The following is a 21,952-nucleotide window of genomic DNA, read 5'->3' on the forward strand; positions in this document are numbered from 1 at the left end:
GTTTTATCCACATAGTACCCGAGCTGTCTGTGAGGGCGGCCACGGTGGTGCAGTGGTTAGCATTGCTGCCTCGCAGCAAGAGGTTCTCCGGTTCGATCCTCGGCTGGGGTGCCTTCTGTGCGGAGTCTGCATGTCCTCCCTGTGGTCACGTGGGTTTCCTCCGGTTTCCTCCCACATCCCAAAGACATGCTGCAGGTGGATTGGACACTCTAAATTGGCCCTAGGTGTGCGTGTGAGTGTGCCTTCTGTGGAAGGTTGGGCGCCGGGCTGGCAACTCGACATCGTAAAACTCCACTACCATTCAATGTGCGGACAAGGTGATCCGCTGTGGCGACTCCTAACCGGGAAAAAGCCGAAAGAAGAAGAAGAAGTACCCGAGCTGTCTGTGCATATCCAAGGTATCCAGGAGCCTCTCACTAGCAGACTGAGGTGAAGGATAAAAGGAAGGCAGTTGTACCGATTGATTTATGGACAACTCATTTGCTACGCTGGGCATAAAAGGATTAGTATGAAAGGACACCCTGTCCGTGTGGAAAAAAAAGAGGAATGGCCGTAAGGGCCTGAAGCTCAAAAACCCTCTGAGCAGAAGTGAGAGCCAGCGGCAAGACAGTCTTTCAGGTACAGTGTTGCAAAGAAGCAGAAACTGCAGGCTCAAAAAGTGCCAGAGTCATTTTTTTTCCAAAACAAATGAAGGTCCACAGGAGGAGGAATAGGTTTTCTTAGAGGCCTAATATGCAGGTTACTTTTAAGCAATTGTTTGACCTAAAAACGTGAGGTCAAAGGAGAATCACGGGCAGAGTGAAAATGGCTGACAAATGGGCCCTCACAGAAGAATAGGCCAAGCCAGACTGGAGCAACTGACACAAATAAGACGGGACCAGAGGGACCCCATTGAAAAATGCTCCTGGTTTCAAGCATGGCACCAGACAGAAAGTCTTTCCCATTTGTATATATAAGATTTTTTGGTTGAGAGTTACTTTGCTTCCTGAATATGTGTTCAGAAAAGAGGTGCCTGAAAGGGATCAAAACCCTGTCACCCACAATGTCAGTTGCAGAGTGGACAAGTGGGGATGAATGAGAGACCCCTTGTCCTGTTTGGAGGAGATCCATCTGTTGCGGAAACTTGTGATTGCCCTTGGCCAGATGCATTAAGAGGGGGAACCAGTGCTGTCTCGGCAAAAAGGGAGTCACTAGCAAGATTTTTGACGAGTCCAGCTGAATTCTGCAGGACTCTTGGAAATGGTGGAAGAGGAGGGAAAGAGTAAAGAAACGCACCCTACCAAGGAAAGGAAAGGGCGTCCATCTTCCATGCCAGGTGGCACGGCACTCTGAAACAGAAGAGAGGAAGCTGCCTGTTTAGAGGGGAGGCAAAAAGATCTACCTGAGGAATACCTCACCAATGGACAATATCCAGAAAATATGTCTGTGAAGCATCCATTTGTGAGCCCGTGTTTTGGACCTGGTCAGAGAGCCTGCACCTAGATTGCATTCTAAAGGAATGTATACTGCCAGAAGAGTTAACTGATAGAGGGCCACTTCCCATGCCTGAAGCACCATCCTACAGCGGAGATGAGATTTCATAACTCCCCTACTTGTTGACATACCGCATCACTATAGTGTTATCTGTGTACACACACCTTCAAGGGGCCCGGAGAGAACATTGGGGTGAAAAGCCTGAAGGGCCAGAATCTGAGCTCTCATTTCTTTGATGTTGACATGGTCTGACTTTTGATGGGTGGGCCAAAGACCCTGAACCTTGAGGTGACCATGAAAAGCCCCCACCCCTTGTCTGAGGAATCAGTGACCAGCTCTTGAGAAGGGACTGGAGGCTGAAAGGGCTAGCTTGGGTTGACAGCGAACTGTCGAATCCATCACTTTAATTCCTTCTTGAGACAAGGAAGAAGAGGTGCACTTGAAATTCAGGGGGTAACTATGCTGCAGCCAAACCAACTTGAGGTACCATTGAAGCTTCCACATATGCAGTCTGGCAACTGCAAGTACTGGAATAGAAGAATCCATGAATCCCAGGGCCTGAAGAAACTCCCTGGCTGGCATGGCAGTCAGAGGAAGAAGAGACTGAAAGAAGGCTGTCAACGACAATACCTTTGGAAGCGGAAGAGGGGCCTACATTGGCATCATCTGAATCCTGCATCCCAGATGCACATGATCCTGAGAGGGAGTCAGGACAGACTTTTGGAAGTTGATAATAAACCCTAGACTTTGAAGAAGAGAGATGGTGATCTGCCGACTGGGAGAAGGTGCCTGAATCAACAGGTCATCTAGATACGGAAAAATCTGAATGCATTCGAGCCTACAGAAGGCAATCACGAGCTGGGCATTGTGTGAACATCCTTGGGACAGTAAAGAGTCCATAGGCAAAGCAGAGAACTGAAAATAGGAGGACAAAGAGAAATGTAAAAAGTTCCTGAAGAGAGGGTGAATAGGGATATGAAGGTAAGCATTTTTCAGATCCAAAGACACCAAAAAGCCTGGGGAATAAAAGTGGAAACAGAGTCTAAAGAGTAAGCATCCAAAAAGAAGGTATCTCAAAAAAGGTGCTGAGCCAGGAGAGATCCAAAATAGGTCTCCAAGTGTCCTCCTCTCAAGGAACTGGAACATCTTGGAATAAAACCCTTTCCACTTGGGAGAGGGGGCAGGTTGAATAGTCCCTTGGTTCAACACAGTCCCCAGAATCTCTAGGAAATGAGGAGGCTGCTCTAGAGAAGGTTGAGGAATCTCTGAAAAAGGAGGAAGATATTTCCATATCGTGAAGTAACCTCAAGAGGGCACACAAAAAGATGGATCCATGCTGGCCTCCGATGGGGTAGCAGCAGAGGAATCAGACGTAATCACAGAATGACCTACAGAATTATTACCTGTTTCTTGAGGGACATATAGTGGAGGCTAGACAGCCAAAGAATTTGGTCAAGACTTCTTGGCCACCTTCTTACCTATCGGGAGTATCTCTGGATTAAAGGATTCTGCCCCTGTGCTAACTGTTTAAGCCACTGTTTTGCAAGATAAATATCAAGGTAAGACAAACCGCTAATGAGTGTCAGGCAGAAATGTACTACAAGAGATACGTTTGTGAGAAGTGGACAAACAAAAAACGTAGTGTTTATGATGATCCTTAAGGGGAAGCTGCCCCCCACACTGACAGCTTTCCTTGTTGGATGACATGAACAATAGGTAGTAATATAAAATACAAGACCAAGAAAGTAAAGGTGATGCCAAGTGTTCCATTCAGCAAGAAAGCATTCAAATAGGTTCACAGGTAGGTACTAGGCTATCGGCCCTGGGGCCTATACAAGCCCAGCCAAAAAGGTACCCTGGCTTTTGCCACCTAATAAAATTAATTTCCTGTGCCACTGTCGAGCAGAGCCACAGAGGTGATCCCCGGGGTGAATTTCCTATTTCCCATCCAGTCATCAAGATTTTTCTTGAAGAGTGCCAATGAGGAGCTCTGTTTAATATAGGTAGTTTGTTCCAGAGTATGGGAAGTCTCTGGGACAGGAATCTATCCCTCCAGCATGTTCTGTTTATTGTGGTGACAAAGTTTAGGTCCTAGACCATGTAGCTCTGAGGGATTGGGATTTATTTAAGTGGAGCATGTCCAGCAGCTCTGGGTTTGACATAGCTTTGTATGTTAGGCAGAGATCACCTCTGAGTAGGCGATATGCAATAGAGTAAAGCTGGAGTTTATTGAGACTGTCTGCATAGCGCATCTGTTTGAGGCCGGTAATCCTCTTTGTGAGGTATTTCTGCGGCCTTGCCAGTTGTTGTAGATGTCTTGTGAGGTACATACCAAATGGAGCGTTGTACTCTATAATGGGTCTAATGAGTGATGAGTAGAGGGGAACAATGACCTCTTTTTTTTTCTGGATCAGAAACCTTTTGTGATGAGGTGTGCCACGTAAAAGGTTTTCCAGACTACTGTGGCGATGTGATTATCAAAGGAGAGACTACTGTCCACCTGTGTCCTAAAGTCTTTTATCACACTTTCGGTGTAGTATGCTATCGCCTATGTTGTAGTTCATGGGTACAGAGTTTTTACCAAAGGGGATGACACTGCACTTTCTGACACTGAGCTTGAGGCCATGGCTTTGACACCAGGCATCTGTCTCAGTGAGGCCCTTTTGCAGGATGTCCACAACGTTAGAAGTTTCGATTATGGCTCCTAGTTTGCAGTCATCTGCGAACTTCGTTAGCCAAAGACCTTCTGTGTTAGCCTGTACTTCAGACAAGTAGATACCAAACAGGAGAGGACCCAGGGCTGAACCCTGTGGTACTCCACTTGTCACTGGTCTGAAGTCGGATTTGGAGTCTGCTACTTTCACAGTGGGTTCTGTCAAGTGAGCCAGTTGGCAACCCATCTTGTGACATAGGGATTTATACCTAGTTTAGTGAGTTTAACTATAATTCCAGAGTGAGGGATGGTGTCGAAAGCCTTGGCAAGAGCTAGATAGGCTGTGTGAACCACCTTACCCTTGTCTACGGCTTTGGTGACTGCTTCAAAGAAGTCCATCAGGTTTAGGAGACATGATCTGCCTTTTACAAACCCGAACTAGGTGGGGTCCAGAGTTTGGAGATTACCCATGTCTTTGCTTATAAGTTCCATGATGATACGTTCCATGGCCTTGCAGACCAGGCTCGTCAGGCTAATGGGGCAGTAGTCCCCAGTATCCGTGGTGGCTCCCTCCTTGTGGAGTGGGATAACCGTCGCTGTGCGCCATTTAACAGGCACAAAGCCTGAGGTGAGGCTATGATTGAACATGGTACTTAGGTGGGGTGCCAGTTTGTCAGCCTGGGATGTTGTGTGGTCCCATGGATGCTGTGTTCTTGGCTTTGGAGAATGTGTTTTTTACCTGTGCAGCCGTGATTACAGGAACTTTGCATTCTTCCGGTATAGAGATGGGCTCTTTAGGGGGTGAGAGGGGGGGTAAAGTTAGCACTGACCCTATCTGCCAGGATGTTGGCAAGATCAGTTGGGTCTGTATATTTAGTGTCATTGTGCTGTAACTCAGAGCAGATCTGAGTGTTGCCATTGAGATTCTTGACATACCTATAGAATGCTTTGTGGTTGTCTTTAGAATCAGTGGCGATTTTGTTTTTGTAACTAGCTTTGGAGGATTTTATCAGGGATTGCAGCTTCTTACTGAGGCTGACAAGGGAGCTCCTCCACTCATGGGATTTTACTCTTTTTTGCAACAGTTTCTTCCTTCTTTTTTATGACATGGACCACCAGCTTGGCTTCCTTTTTTTGGAGGATAGCATCTTGGTTCTGTTTGGGATAGCATGATCCATGCACTCATGTAAGTGCTTATAAAGTGCAGTTGTGTAGGATTCAGTAGTCAAAGCTGTATTGTCCATCTGCATGGGTGTCGTGAAGTTCACCACTTATGTCTTAAGCATGAAGTTGGCTTTGGAGAAAATTTTTACCATGGTTTCCTTAATGGGGGGGGGGGGGGGGGGGTGGCAGGATTTGGATATTTAGGGTAATTAGCTTATGGTCGGATTGGACCAATGAGGCGTTGACTTCAATTGTGGAACACTGGTCACCCATGTTGGTAATGACTAGATCTTAGGATATTGTTGCCCCTGGTGGGGGTGTGGATAAGTTGATCCAGGGCATTGGAGTTTATGAATTCCAGAAAGCGTTGAGCGAAGGAGTTGGTACATGAGTAGTTTTCCCAGTTAATGGTGGGGTAGTTGAAATCGCCCATTATTAGGGTGTTTGATTTCCAGTACATCAAGAAAAGAGGAGTGGGAATCCTGGGACATGGTGGGTGATCTTTAGCAAGAATAAACTTGCAAAACGGTGTTCGAACTGGCAGCAAAAGAAGTTCTCTAGGCAGTTGCATCTGTACATACCTTTTATGCCCTACTTTCTGTGCGGGGAGCATAAATGTGATGTACAGTGCATATAAGATCTCTTTTAGGCTTTATTGTACAGGCTGAGCATCAGCATGCCAAGGACAGGACATCCCTTCTATGATGAATACTGCAACAGTGATACAGAAGGACAGTTGCTGATACCCTGTGTGAGATATACCTGTCCCCTCCAAACCAGCTGTTTATATTGCAGAAGAGGTTTAGAACCCTAGACCAACTGATGGCATTTGACTTGCTGATGTCCAGTAAGTCCATCAGTACTGAGTCAGAGGATGCCTTGTACGCCAGACACAGGTCACCTCTTAGCATGTTAGTGTAATCATGGTAATTATCTTAATTAAATAATTAAATTATTTACAGTGTCCTCATCTGCTTATTCTGTCATTTAGATTTTTGAAGTTACCCAGAATATTTTTTTTGTTTACAGCTTGCTGTACTAGTTTAACTAGTGTGGTACCTTTGAGAGCATCCTATGTTTAGACAGGGAGTCTGGGATACCAGATGGTTCTCCAAACAGAATTCAGCACCAAACAGAGCAGTGTTTTTTGCTACTGCGAGTCGTCATTCTGCAGCTACTGTCCTTGAGATGCTTCCTGGTGCTTCTGCCTCCTCACTTTTTTTTTTTGCTTTCTTGATCCCCTCTGAGTAAATTCCCAAGTACAGCAAAATGTTAATGCTGCAAGATGAGTGGAAAGGATGTGGTATGGTGATGCTGTATGAGATCTAGATAGCTGGGTAGTTTCAGTTTTGGGAAAGGATGTTGTGGTATGCTGGTGCTGATGCTGGTGCTGTATGAGATCTAGATAGCTGGGTAGTTTCAGTTTTGGGAAAGGATGTTGTGGTATGCTGGTGCTGTATGAGATCTAGATAGCTGGGTAGTTTGAGTTTTGGGAAAGGATGTTGTGGTATGCTGGTGCTGTATGAGATCTAGATAGCTGGGTAGTTTGAGTTTTGGGAAAGGATGTTGTGGTATGCTGGTGCAGTTTGAGATCTAGATAGCTGGGTAGTTTCAGTTTTGGGAAAGGATGTTGTGGTATGCTGGTGCTGTATGAGATCTAGGTAGCTGGGTAGTTTCAGTTTTGGGAAAGGATGTTGTGGTATGCTGGTGCAGTTTGAGATCTAGATAGCTGGGTAGTTTCAGTTTTGGGAAAGGATGTTGTGGTATGCTGGTGCTGTATGAGATCTAGATAGCTGGGTAGTTTCAGTTTTGGGAAAGGATGTTGTAGTATGCTGGTGCTGTATGAGATCTAGATAGCTGGGTAGTTTGAGTTTTGGAAAAGGATGTTGTAGTATGCTGGTGCTGTATGAGATCTAGATAGCTGGGTAGTTTGAGTTTTGGGAAAGGATGTTGTGGTATGCTGGTGCTGTATGAAATCTAGATAGCTGGGTAGTTTGAGTTTTGGGAAAGGATGTTGTAGTATGCTGGTGCTGTATGAGATCTAGATAGCTGGGTAGTTTGAGTTTTGGTCTAACCATTCTTCCATGCATGATATACACTTTCATTAAATCAATTTGCATGTGTCTTACCACATATGTGCTTCCTCTGTGGATATCTGTGCCTGTTGGAGTACTGGACATTGTGTTTTTCCCCTTACCCTAATGCCTGGCACTAAGCCATGGTTTGCAGTAGCACAGGAATTCTATCTCTCTCTTGCTCTGTGCCATGGAGCTGGCATCAGACCATAAACGTTAACATTGATCCGAGCACTGGAGCATCATATTGGAACTTCAAATGCAGTGTAATTCTGCATTAGTATTTTCAAAAATCTGTTACGAGATTTGTAAAGGTAGCCAAACTGTAGTAGTAGTTGTGTGTGTGTGTGTGTGTGTGTGTGTGTGTGTGTGTGTGTGTGTGTGTGTGTGTGTGTGTGTGTGTGTGTGTGTGGGGGGGACATGCAGACCATTGCACCTCCATTGATGCTTGTTTAGACAGTTCCATCCATGTACTTAGAATCAACTGTAATGCTGTGTTTGTAAAAGATTTTAGGAATTAAAATGATTGACACTGTATGGTGTTGCGTCATAGTCCTTGCTGTTCTGCCTCAGTTTCATCCTGGTGTTCCTGCTGCATAGCATCAACATAACCTTCCTGTGGCCATGTCTTTTTGCTATGTGCTTTGGTTTCCTGCCATATTACAAAGGTAATGGTGTAGGTGAATTATTCACCAGATTCCGTGTAGATGTGCTTGCCATGTGTACGTAAGAGGAGTGTGGATGTGCTGTGATAGACTGGCACCCTGTCCAGAATTAGTTTTTTTGCATTGCACCCATTGTATGCTGGGTTAGGATACACTGACCCTCCTTCTCTGCCTGCATTTAGGATTGGATAAAATCGGTAATTTAATAATGAATGAGTTAGTAATGAAAAAGCAAAACTTATTGTGCATCACCTAGCTTTTTATTTCACCCACTTCCAGCATTTTAACATTAGAGTGCTAACCAGTAAGTCCTTCCTGGTGAAATGAATAAAGATGCTGTGCTGGTAGTTTTCATTGAAACCTGGGTACTGCAGTAGCTGTGGAACTAATGGGAAAGGTGCAGAGCATGGTGTCACCATGATGTGGGCTGCCTGGGATAAAATTAGAACATCGAGGCTGAATCCCTCCTCCTGTTTACAAAGAGCCCTGAATGTTTGTGGCCTTCATGCAGCTGTGCTTTGCCATTACCCTCAGCCAGCAAGCCTTCAGATGAAAAGGTCACATTCTCGACAGAAGCCCGTGACTTTGGGGAGCACAACAAGGGGGTGTCCTACAGGTCTCTGCCTGTGCAGAGAGTTCAGTAAGAAGGCAATGCTGTGGTCTGGAAGGTAGCGAGGACTGGCCATAGCTACGGTCATGAGATAGGGTTTGGACTACAGCAGGATGGGTATACTTGGAAGTGTAAAGCATATTAAATTAAAAAAAAGTGTGTTATTTCTGTGCATTCACTGTAAGGAGAGAGAGAGATGGTACTACTGGAACGTAAGTTGTCGCTTTCATTAGATGTAATTGATTCTAGGCAGTATTAATTGTAATAAAGTATGTTATAGTTCAGCAAGACCTTTTATTTTCAGTTCTACCCCCACCAAAGTGCAGCCCTGACATTTTTTGAATATTGAAACTTTTGTATTCTTTCTTTTGTAGGACTTTCAAATCCATTCCGTGGCTTGATTAAACTTGGTAACTTAGAGCGCCGTGGACAAATGGGCATTTGGAAACATTACTACTGTGAGTTGTCACCATATGAGTTTCGTCTGTACATGAACAGTGAGGACCGGAACTGCTCTGAGAACTTTTCCGTTTTCCGTTGTGAGACAATAAGTAAGGTGAATAGTGATGGCCGTTTTGAACTGCACTTTCCCAGTAAAAAGCTTTACTTGCGTGCCTTATCGCGGGATGAAGCCGAAGATTGGGTAGACAGGCTTCGGGAGGCTTCACAAATGCGACGAACACTACAGGAAGAGACGGGGGAAGATTTAAACCCACAGCTTACCCCTGTGGATCGTGCAGATATCAAAAATGGCGTGCTGTCTTGTGGTCCTGCTGATTTAAACTTGAAAAGCATGGCATCAGAAACCACTTTTAATTGGACCTGTCAGACAGATGCAGACTTGGACTCTATTAAAGAGGCCATCCTTTATATGTTAAGTGAAAAAACATGGCTCCCTTTTATCTTTTCTTTGTCATTGGAAGCGCTAAAGTGCTATAAATGTAATAAAAGTGATAAAGTATTATGTGACTGTTGCAGAATAGAGACTATCCAGGATGTCCTGCCCGATCCAAGCTTAGGTAGTCCTGCTTGTTTCAGGGTTAAGACTTCCAGTGCTGTTCTGAAACTGCAGGCAGAGAGTTCTGATGAGGCAAAGCAGTGGAGGGAGCTCATCCGTCAAGTGATGAATTCATATCAGGAAACCATCGATGAAGCCGCTTCAGCAGAAATAGGCTTAGATGAGAGCGCGGCTCTTTTGCATACTTTGAAGAAACGCAACCCACTGCTGCAGCATCTAATTGCATTGCCAACAGAGAAAGGGCTGGATGCACAGAGCTTTAAATGTGCAGGTAGGTACATGTTAATGACTCTGGCATTCAAAATATTTTAGTGTGCTGAGTTGGGGGCTAAAGTAGCAATTCTAAGCAGTTAAAATGGAAGTTGCTGCACTTGTGGATTAATGATTGCTTGAGTAATAACACAGTGCATTTCCTTCCTATTTTAAGTGCTTCAAAAACATTCTAGCCAAGCTAGAGTTTCCACTGTGTGATTTCCTTAAACCTCTTGTATTAGAGGCACATAGACTGTATGCATACTTCCCTTAAGGACATCAGGTATTTCAGCTGTATGGCAGTTCTAAATGCCCATTTTGTTCTTTCTAAGTCTGTTATGGACAAATTCATGCCAATAAAGCCAAACCCCACTAGCTGTAAACATGCATGTTTCAACTTTGTTTTAAGTGCTTAAGAAAATGTGAACAAACTTTGCTAGTAGTTGTAATCCATTTTACCATGAAGGACTTAAATCAGCTAATAGGAACATTGGAATAATATTTGGCAAGGGATCACAATAAAGTTAAGATGCCTAGTCATATATGCCTTTACGCAGACACACTTAACTGTTTTTGTAGACCTTTATAAGCACTTAATATTGCTCACCTCCCAAACCAAGCAAGACTGTACATGACATATTTGGGGTAAACAACTGTCTACCCATCAAGACTAGACTTAAATGTAACTAATTCCATTTGAAATGTATAGTCTTGTTTATTTTTTGGCATTAATTTAGGCTTCTGGTATGAGTATTTATAGAGCCACTATCTTTGCAAAGAAATAAGAGGTCAGATAGGATCAGGTCTTTCATGGCCTGAAAAGCTAGGTGCAGGTCACTTCAGAGTAGCTAGTAGGGTACTGAGTCCAAGGAGAGACATACTGATCTGTGGGGGATAGTTGAAAGATTTAAGCCCTGGTTAAGGGCAATGGGATTGGTCAGGAGGTACACTGATATTTAGCATACATGAATAGAGTGGTTGAAAAATAACAAGATGTATTTGAGAACTTGTAGAATGAGTCGGCCACTGGTGTTGTAAAGTAGTAGCAGGTGACTGGCTAGTAGGGCTTAAGTTGGTGACTGATGATGGATATTAAAAAATAAAATGCTGATTGGCTAGGTGGTTATGCCTAGGTATATTGTGGGTATGTGGGGGAGGGGTAAGCCTTGCAGGCAGTGCACAGATACCTAAGTAAAGCCGGTATTACAGTCGGAGGGTTGTTTGCTTTTATGAAGCTGATATTTGAAGTTTATGTCCAAGAGTGTCATTACATTAGGTACATCAGGAATTTCTTCTTCTTTTTTTTTAATCAATGAATAATTGTCACTAAAGCAGAAAGAAATACAGCTGAGTGCTCATTGCGTACATAAATTATTTTTTTTCTGAAATGTTTTATAGTTTTTATAATGGTTTGTCATATAGCATATTTATTATAATACATAGATCAGAAGATTCATGAAAATAAAAGAAAACTGAAATATGACTATTTGCAATACATACAAAAGCCTGAGATCAAGATTATAAAAACTAATATAGGCAAAATATAAGATCCAAAACAAAATGTTATAATTTCAGTAAAGAAATGAATCTATAATTGACATAATCTTCAACCATGGATTGTTCTTAGTTTGTTGGGATAGATTCTTCTCTCTTTTACTGCAGTTTCTTTAGTTGTGGTATCTTTTAGAAGAATAAAAGGGTCATCAAACTTAGATTCAGTAGGATTCTTCCAGTTTCCTTGTGATGAGTTTTCTAGCCACAGAGAGAATTATCCAAGTAAGATACGAGTAGTTTTGTTTGTTTTAAATTTGTCAAGTTCAGTATATTAAAGAGAACCATTTCTTTCTTTAAAATGAAGGTATCATTCCAATGAGTTTTTAAAAAAATTCTTCTAATTCTGACCAACAGATCTGAAGTAGGAGATTCATTTGTCAGCAACCTGTGGGTATGGATCCGATATCGGATCCGAACCGGCATGGTTTATCCAGCTATGGATCCGAGCTCCTAGCTCCTCCCCTCACCCATAATGCCCTGCTCTCCCTACATGACCTCAGATCTAGTTTGCCGCGCATGGTGTCAGCTGGATTTTCTTGAGCTCCTGAGCTAAGTGTATTTTTCTTGTTAAAAAAAGTTTTTCATAGCTTAAATTTAAAAACTGTGTGAAAGTTTTAGGTTATATGAATTTTACATCTCAGACATTCAATCTTGCTTTCTTTTCTCATTTTAGTGGTTCTTTCAGGAGTTAAAAAAAGTTCTAAACAGAAATTTCCAAGTAAATATGCTCCAGTAAAGAGTCAAAGAAGAGTTTTAAAAGAAGAAAGAAGGTTTTTTTTTGCTTTGTTCAGAAAAAAAATACATATTGGGGAAAAAATCAAAAATTTCTCTTCTAAATTTGAATCATCTTTCTCTAATATTAAATGTAATTTGGAAATTAAGTTCCCATATTCTCTAAGATTGTATACAGTTTCAAATAAAATTTATATCCAACCTGGAATCACTTTATCACCTGTAGTAGTTAAAGGAAAAAAATGTAGATTGAATTGAAGTTAAAATTATTTGTAGAAAAATTACATCTTTCTTATTGAAGCTGAACTCTTGACTGTCCATTGACTTAACTGTATATCCTGCCATGCATTGAAAACCATAGTAAAAATTGTTGTTTTTCCAAGAGATTATTTGTACAGTTTGTATATTTTTATTACAGCAAAGGGATAAGAGATTCAAACCAAATGAGGCCATATTATTTTTTTTAATATTTTTAATATTGTGTTAATGTAATTAGATTTAGAGGGGGAAATGTGTGTTATTGGATATACTTGCAAATATGGAACCAAATGGGAATATGTTTGTTAGAATTAGTTCAGATGAATTTGATTTTTTTCATATTGAATAGATGTGAATGCAATATTTTCCAGTTAATTATATAATCATTATCTAACCAGTTTAGAATCATCTTTATAACTGCTGCTATAGAGTAAGTTTCTATATTAGGAAAATATATTCCTGCATGACAACAAGGTCTAACATATGATGATTTATACTCCGTCTAGGTTTATTAGGGTCCTAAAGGAAATTTTGTAATAGTTTTGTCTATATTTGCTTCTTATTGGGTGGTAACATAAGGGATTGAGTTATATATAATAATATAGGAAATGTCATTTTAATCATTTGTAGTCTATCTTCAAAAGAGAGAGAAATTTTATTCCAAGACTTAATTAAATTATTTAAAGAAATTATTATTTTTTCATACTTATGAGGCCGAGGTGGTGCAGCGGTTAGCATTGTTACCTCACAGCAAGAGGTTGTCCATTTCGATTCCCGGCTGGAGTGCCTTCTGTGCAGAGTGTGCATGTCCTCCCCATGGTTGAGTGAACGTTAGACATGCAGGTAGGTGTGTGTGTATGTGGGTGTTCCATCTTTGAAGGTTGTGCACTGGCTGGCAATTGGACACCATAAAAATCCACTGCCCATCATTAGCGGACCGGTTATCCGCTGTGGCGACCCCTAACTGGGATAAGCCAAAAGATTAACAAGACTAACATTATTTTTTCATAATTATAATTTATAATCTCCTCTGTATTCTTGAAAATATGACATCTGAAGTAGGCAGACTTCATTCGTCTGCAACCTGTGGGTATCGGATCCGATCTCGGATCCGAGCCGGCAATTCAAAAGCTTAGGCTCCGAGCTCCTAGCTCCTCCCTCTTACCCATAACCCCTTGCCAAGCCCTGACTGACCTCAGATTTCGTTTGCCGCTTTTCAAGAAGCAACGGAATTCTAGAGCTCCTGGCGTTGGTTGAGATAAGTTTAGATTTTTTGACAGAAAAAGTTTTCAAATTCTCTGTTTTTGTTATTAATCTAGTTAGTGTTGTGTGTGGTTAAGGCTTTCCTCCCTCTTTAGTTAATTTTTCTCGGGTTTTCGTAGTTTGTTTGTGTGTGTGTGTATTTAGGCCTTAGGTTTGTAATGTCTGAAGCCCCTAAGGCTGTTTTTCGAAATGTGAGTGTGGCCATAAGCTGTCCCCAGCAGATGGCCACACTCGGTGCAAATGCTTGGGGTTGAACACCTGTCTTCTGGTTGTACCATTTGTGCAGGGTTCAACCCCGGGCTTTAAGGGAACGGAGGTCGAAGTTGGTGCTGGCGGGTCTTTTACCCCAGATACTGCTTCGCCTCTGCCCTTCCAGTCAGCAACCTGTTGCTGTGAGTTCTCCCCCTCCGGCTGGGACTCAACCTCCCTTAAAGTTGCCGGAGGGGAAGGATTCTTCTAGGGAGAGACAGAAGGAGAGGCACAGGGAGAAGCACCACAAGAGGAGAGCCGAAGCTTCTAGTTCGGCTCCTCCATCTAAGCGGCCTCCCTGTGCCTTCTAGCCTTCCTCCTCCTCGGCTCCACTCCCCTCGGTTCTCTCCTGGACCCGAGGAGGAGGAGGCTAGCCCTTCCAGGAGGTCACCAAGACGGCTCTCTAGGTCCGCTTCGGTGGCCTCCTCTAGATCGACCTTTTCAATGAGCGAAGCTGATATGGACCGGATGATGAGGAAATTCATCCAGGCCCAAATGCAAATGGGAGTGCTCCTAGCCCCCCCCATCCGGGAGGGGCTTCGACCTTTTTTCGCCCCTTAGCTCCTTCTCCGACCCATACCACGGGTTCGGAGCTATCGGCGCCGTGCAGATTTGGATCCGGGGTGGGTCGGATCCGATAGGTCGGCGCACCTCGGATCCGTCCCCATCCCTTGAGTGCTTGGGTACCGGACCCGACCTCTCGGAGCCGAGGGCCGAGCCTCTGATCCGAGGGAGCTGGTGTGTCTTCGGCTCCGCCCAGGTCGGAGCACACTGGTCTCGGATCCGACGGTTTCGCTCCGACTCCGATCCGCATCGGATCCGAGTGGGGTCGGCTCGGGCTTAGAGAAGCTGGCTCCCCTCGGCTTTCAACGTTATGGAAAGGGCACTGTCGAGGACATCCGGACCCCGGTCCCTGCCACGGCTCCATCCCGCACTCCATTGCAGTTGGGCCAGGCCCCCACCAGCCGGTCCCAGGGACAGCCCGCCTCGATGTCCCAAGTGGTTCCCTTGGAACATCCATCTGCTGAAGAGTACTCCTCGGACAGCCCCCCCGATGAAGTACCTCGGAAGCGTAAGTGCAAGAGGAGGCACATGGACTCCCCTGAGTCCGTCACTGAAGACACGGACTTGGATGAAGGGAAGGCTCCCCTAGGTCACCCCCTGAGGACGTCTCATTTGGAGACATCATGGAGATGTTAAGGATCAGGGGGGGTGGTCTGCCCCCAAGGCTTCTTCGGACGAGTCTGTGTTCTTGGAGGCATTCGAGGCGGGCCCTTCTACCTCTTGGGTGTCCCTCCTGCTGACCCCTGGTGGATCTTATATCCATCAGGGCGTGGAAGGATCCGGACACCATTGAGCCTATCCTAAGCGCCGGACCGCATTCTTTCTCCTCCATCAGACCGCACCCACTGGAGTAAGGGTCCCCCAGTAGATGCCATGATGATGGCTGCAGCCACGAAGAGGGAATTGGCCCAGGAGAGTCCCTCCGTCCATCCTCCGGGCAAGGAGTCCCGTTCGATGGATCGCATTGGGAAGCGAGTTTTAGTTCAGCGACCTTCTCCTTGAGAGCGCTGAACTACATGGCACATGTCATTAGGATGCAGCGGGATCTGATTAAAGAATACGCTGCATCTCCCGAGTCCATCTCGAGTGAGGATAAACAGGTTTACTCCACCGAATGGCCACTCTCAGATCAGTATCCAATACATCTATGCGGCTGCTGTCTCATGCTACTGAGGGAGCCGCTAGAGCCAGCGGAGCAGGCCTTCTCATGAGGCGACAGGCCTGGCTCCGCCATTGTGATTTTGCAGAGCCCTTCAAGGCGACCTTCGCGAATGCCCCTTTCGATGGTTCTGCCTTGTTTGGCAAGACTGTTCGAGACATTAGTCCAGAGCGAAAAGGACGGAAGACGCTGTCTGCCGTCGAGTCCGCTTCTCAGCTCCCCAGAGGTCCTTCTCTAAGAACCAAAAGGGACAGAAGAAGATGTGGTTCCGAAGTCGCAGCAGTCCCAACCTGCTCCGGATAACCAGTCCTTCCGTGGCAGAGGAGGACGGGAGGTCGTCGTGCCAGAGGCAGGGGCCTCCTGGCAATTTTGGGTCCAGCGAACCCTTCTCTGAGAGACCCACGCAGCAGCCCTGAAGGGTTGCCCGGCTGTCCGTCTCTGGAGGCAGTCGGGGCGGTTTCGATGCACCTGACTTCTTGGGAGTCCATAACAACAGACAGTTGGGTGCTTGACTTATATCCAGAGGATATTCAATACCCCTATTCAAGATTCCCAAATCTCGCAGCCTCCCAGATGTTCCACCCGACCAAAGGGAGGCGGCAGCTATCAAATCGAGCAGCTGCTAGGAAAAGAGCCATCCAGCGCCCCCAGATCAAGCCGGATTAGGGTTTTACTCCAGGTTCTTTTGGTGCCAAAGAAGATGGGGACTTAAGACCAATCTTAGCCCTTCCCCGGTTGACCCTGTCAGTAACCAAGCAAAGTTCCGGATGGTCACCCTGCAATCTATACTCCCCTCCTGAGGGAGAACGACTGGATGTGTTCCATAGACCTCAAGGATGCGTACTACCACATTCAGATGGACAGACGATCCAGGAGGTTTCTTCGCTTCCGGCTGGGAGCCAGTCATTATCAGTTCAGGGTCCTCCGCTTTGGTCTCACCTCAGCCCCCAGGGTGTTTACCAAGGTGCTAGCGGTGGTAGCGGCCCACCTGAGGCTCCAGGGATTACAGGTCTTTCAGTACCTGGACGACTGGCTCCTGACGGCATCATCAAGGCATCTTCTGTGCTCAGCCAGGGATTACTTTCTTCAACTAGCACCAAGGCTGGGCATCACGATCAACTGGGAGAAATCTTTCTGAATCCAACTCAAATTATAGATTTCATAGGAGGAAGACTAGACACCAGATCAATGCGAGCCTTCCTCACCCCAGACCGTATCGCCAGCCTGAGGTGTCATGTGACAGCAATCCTGCAACCATCTCCAACTGCAGCTTCGGTCCTGAGGGCCCTAGGTTCTATGGCGGCAGCTATCCCGCTTCTAATTCATGCCCGTTTACGCATGCGGGTTCTTCAATGGACCCTTCAAGTTCAGTGGTCTCCTCTTTGTTCGTCTCTAAACGCTCCGATTGCGGTCAGCAGAGCGTGCAGGGACTCCCTTCTGTGGTGGCTTCTTTCTCCGGAGCCCTGGCAGGGAGACCTTTTTGCTGCATTTCCCCGAGCCACAGTGACCACGGACGCTTCTTGCCTCGGGTGGGGGGGGGGGCATTCTGCGGGAAAGATTGTCCAAGGCACGTGGAATCCCACAGAGACGTCATTGCATATAAATGTCCTGGAAATGAGGGCGGTGCTCCTAGCGTTGCAAGCACTTCACCACGTTCTTCCTTCAGGGACTATTGCGATTCAGACAGACAACATGTCCGTAGTCTGGTATATCAACAAGCAGGGAGGAACCAGGTCTTACCCCCTTTGTCGAGAGGCCATGAGAGTCTGGGAATGGGCAATTTCCACCAAACGCTTTCTGGTAGCAACGCACATTCCGGGAAAGTCCAACATCCTTGCGGACAAGCTCAGTCGCACCATCCTTTCTCCACACGAGTGGTCCCTCAATCTTCAACTAGCGAAGAAGATTTTTGCCGTTTGGGGGCAACCCTGTTGCGATCTTTTTGCTTCTCCCTCAAACGCCAAATGCGACAATTTCTTCGCTCTGCTTCCCCACCAGGGAGTTCGAGGATGCTCTGGTGCATGCTTGGCCTCCCGGTCTCCTTTATGCCTACCCTCCACTTCCTCTGATGCAGAGGCTTCTGCAGAAAGCCAACAGTTTGGGGAGCAGAATGATTCTCATTGCCCCATTCTGGCCTCGACAACCTTGGTTCCCCTTTGTATGGTCTCACAAAATCAATCCACCATGGATTCTGGATCCAATTTGGATCTCATCTCTCACCCTCTGGGAATGCCAGTTCCCAATCTGGACCCTGAAGTTGACAGCTTGGCTGCTCCAATTCCAACCTTAATTAGGACTCCCGGTATCTCTTCACCGGTCAAGGCCATTTTGGTGGCTGCTCATAAACCTTCCACCAGACAGGTTTATCAGAGTAAATGGAAGAGGTTCTCTATATGGGCAGGACAGAGAACTGTGGATCCTTTTTCAGCATCTATCTCTGCGGTGCTGGATTTTCTAACAGACCTCTTTCATCAAGGGGCTAGTTCTTCCACGATTAAGGTACAATTGGCGGCTATCTCGCATTATCACATTGGTCATGACACAGCTCCCTTTATGACAGCGAAATTATGCAAAACTTTTCTCAAAGGAGTTTTTTTGTTAAGGCCTCCAGTCAAGGAGGTTGTACCGCCTTGGGACTTGTCTTTAGTCCTGCAGGCCCTTACTGCTCCTCCCTTCGAGCCTGCAGCTTCTGCTGATTTAAAATACCTTTCCTGGAAGACTGCCTTTCTGGTAGCTATCACTTCAGCCAGAAGGGTGTCTGAGCTTCAGGCTCTGTGTGTCAAACCGCCTTATCTTTCTTTCTTCCCTGATAGGGTGTGCCTCAGGACCAATCCATCTTTTCTTCCGAAGGTCTCTTCTGAATCCAATATTAACCAGTCAATCAATTTGCCTGTATTTTTTCCCAAGTATTCAAACAAAGGAGAATACAAATTGCATTCCTTGGATGTTCATAGACAATTACGTTTTTATATTAACAGGACAGCTGGCCACAGGAAATCAGATCAGCTGTTCGTCTCCTTTGCTAAATTTGCTCTGGGTAAAGCAGTATCTAAAGTCACTCTATCTAAATGGATTGCTAATTGCATTCTGCAGGCATATGACACTTCAGGCAGACCTGCTCCTCAGAGGGTTACGGCTCATTCTACTAGGGCAGTTTCTACGCCAGCCGCCTTTAAGTCCCGTGTTTCGTTGGATGATATCTGCGCGGCAGCTACTTGGGCCTCGCCTCATACTTTTATTTCTCATTACAAGGTGGATGTTGTTTCTAGAGGAAGAGCATCCTTTGGCTCAGCGGTGCTCGAACATCCTTCCATGACGGCCCAAGATTCAGGTAGCTAGGGACTCTGTCCCACAGGTTGCAGACGAATGAAGCCTGCCTACTTCAGATTTAGAAGTTATGTACTCACCATAACGTTCCATCTGAGTAGGTGACTTCATTCGGATGCAACCATCCCCCCCTCCATCCCCCTGACCTTTATAGAGCGAGTATTTATGCTGTTTGTGTACTGTGGTCAGTATTTTGAGGCAAACTCAATCTGAGGTCAGTCAGGGCTTGGCAAGGGGTTATGGGTAAGAGGGAGGAGCTAGGAGCTCGGAGCCTAAGCTTTTGAATTGCCGGCTCGGATCCGATACCCACAGGTTGCATCCGAATGAAGTCACCTACTCAGATGGAACGTTATGGTGAGTACATAACTTCTAATTCCTTGATATAAATTGGTAGATTATTTACCAATTAAGTGGCTAACTGTATTTGTTGGGCTTATTTAATTTACAATAAGGTAGTTTGAGTTAGAATTATTAAAATGCAAGTTAGACATTTTTGAAAATTACTTATTATTTCTTCGCGTTCTTATAGGGTTTCAGGAGTGTTTTTTTATTGTTAAAAGAATTTCATCTGCAAAAAAACAATTTTGGAATCACATTCCTTATTAATCTCTGTACCTTAAATTTTGCTGTTTGAATTAATAAGAACTGTACCTCAATAGCCAATTTAAATAAAGGAGAAAGGGGACAACCTTGTTTACTTCCTTTTGATAATAGAATTTGAGGTGTATGGACCTAATTTCACATATGCTTTATTATTATTATTATTACAGATAGCTAGTAACATTATAAAGAATTGTGGAGGGAAATCAAACAGGTGCAATACTTCAAATAAGTAATTCCAATCAGTTGAGTCAAATGCTTTTTCTTTATCTAGGGTTGTAAATAATTCATTCATCAAATTGATTAGTGTAGTTAGTATTTTAATATTGTCAGAAGTTTGTCATTTTTGGATAAATGCATATTGGTCTAAATTAATGATTTTCAGTAGAATCTCCTTCCTTCTGTCTGTTAATATGGATGTGATTTTATAATCTACATTAAGTAATGAAATTGTTATATAAGAAGAACATATCAAAGGATCGTTACCTTCCTTTTATAATTGGGGTAATTAAAATTGTCCCATGGGAGTATTTGAAGTGTTGGACCGCTACAAAAATATTATGTGGTTTTATCACAACCTTCTGAAGAAATAATTTGTACAGTTCTGCAATAATTCCATCATTTCTAGGAGATTGTTACTTTAAATAATTTGTATTTTTGATTAATGTCTTATAAGGAAATTCATTTTAACAATATATATTTTTGTGTGGAGGAGATTTTTTTTACTAAAGATTTATCAAGATTAGCTAGTAATTCTTTTCATTATTCAGTATTTGATTTAAGGATGAGAAATGATAATTCTGAAAATGTCTAATATGTCTTCAACATTTGAAAAGATTTTGTTAAAAGATTTTTTTATTTCTTTAATAATATTGTTTGAAATTTGTTTCTTTTGGGTACATTTTTAAATGCCTAGGGGATACTGAATACATTATCTTGAGTTTTTCTAGTGCTATTTCAGTTTTATGAGATAATTCATTATATTTGTTTTTTTTATTTCTAGCTTTACTACCCATTATATGTTCATCTTGTTTATATTTCTTTTAACTTTGATTGACTAACATTTCATTGTTGCATTCATTTAATATATGTTTGTACCAAGAACTTGTTCTATTATGTATATGTATGCTTTAAATGAGTCCCATATCATCAGCATATTAGAATCAGGAGCATCATTGGATATTAGGAACTTTTCTGTATCTTTTGATAACCATGTTTTATATTCTTTCATTTTAGTGATATATGCTGGAATTCTGTTGATAAAATTTATTTTAAATTAATTTATATTCTTACAGTTAAAATATTGAGTCTTTTAAATTAAAGATTCTTTCCATTTGTTAAACGATCTAGCAATGGGTAGTCCTTCAAATTTGCTGTTAGAATTAATTTCAGAAATATCTAGTAGACAGTTAAAGTTGCCTCCTAAGAGTAAATTTCCATTGTAATTATTTGTTATAGAATCAAGATTTTTCTGGCTATTTTAACTCCCAAACCAGGGAACCAGTATAGATTAGCCAAAGTTTGTATTCTATCTCAGTATTTTATGGTAATCATAGTGAATAAACCCTCATTTTCTTCATAGTTAGATATAATTTGAGGTAATTGGATCTCGTTTTCCATACAATAGCTACTCCTCTTTTTTAGATTTACAGGAAGAATGTGCTAAAGTTATGTATTTATTAAAATTCCAAAACTGATCTTTTTTTTCTGAGGAAAATGTGTCTCAAAGGAATACAACCTTTGGTTTCTTAACTTCTAAATATTTTAGAAGGATTTTCCTTTTTAGGTATTATTAAAACCATTAATTTTTAATGATGATAGGTTTAGATCCATATTCAAGAAAAAGAAGTAGTAATAATAAGAAACTAGTTAAAGTCTTGAATTTTAACATATATGTGAATTTTAACATATGCGAAAAAAGATCTCAGGCTGAAAATAAAAAAAAAAAAAAAAAAAAAAAAACAAGTAAACAATTACCATTCAAAAAAAAAACAAACAAGCACATGGAGTGGGTCTATATTATATGCTCGACATGGGGGGGGGGATGCCACCCACACCCCCCCTAACTAAATATACCAACTCCGAGATCGATTGCTCTACGTTGGGGAAAAGGGCAATTCCCGATAACGGCCAACTGAATTTGTGGCCATTCGTGCTTTAGAGCGTTCGCTCTTTAGGTGTTGTTCATTATATGTTCGAAGAAAAGTCTCTTCGAACATATAATATAGACCTCATGGAATAACGGACATTCCTAGTCTTCAGTTGAGAAAACCAAGACTGAAGGCTGACTTTCATCCTGCACCCCTCAAAAAAAGAAAAGACACATCCTGTAACAT

At 43.4% G+C, this 21,952-nt stretch overlaps 1 protein-coding gene across 2 annotated transcripts in view; it reads left to right on the plus strand.

Moving 5' to 3' along the window:
• PLEKHM1 (pleckstrin homology and RUN domain containing M1) overlaps positions 1-21,952 on the plus strand; it is a gene marked incomplete in the record, with an annotated part of 788,682 nt that overhangs the window by 290,288 nt on the left and 476,442 nt on the right. For both annotated transcript variants that reach the window (XM_044055392.1, XM_044055391.1), the window contains 1 exon segment: positions 9,015-9,929. In XM_044055392.1, coding sequence (XP_043911327.1) covers positions 9,015-9,929 — 915 coding nt within the window.

Source organism: Protopterus annectens, chromosome 13.part0 (genome assembly GCF_019279795.1).
Source record: "Protopterus annectens isolate FY-2018-M chromosome 13.part0, PAN1.0, whole genome shotgun sequence".
NCBI lineage: Eukaryota > Metazoa > Chordata > Ceratodontiformes > Protopteridae > Protopterus > Protopterus annectens.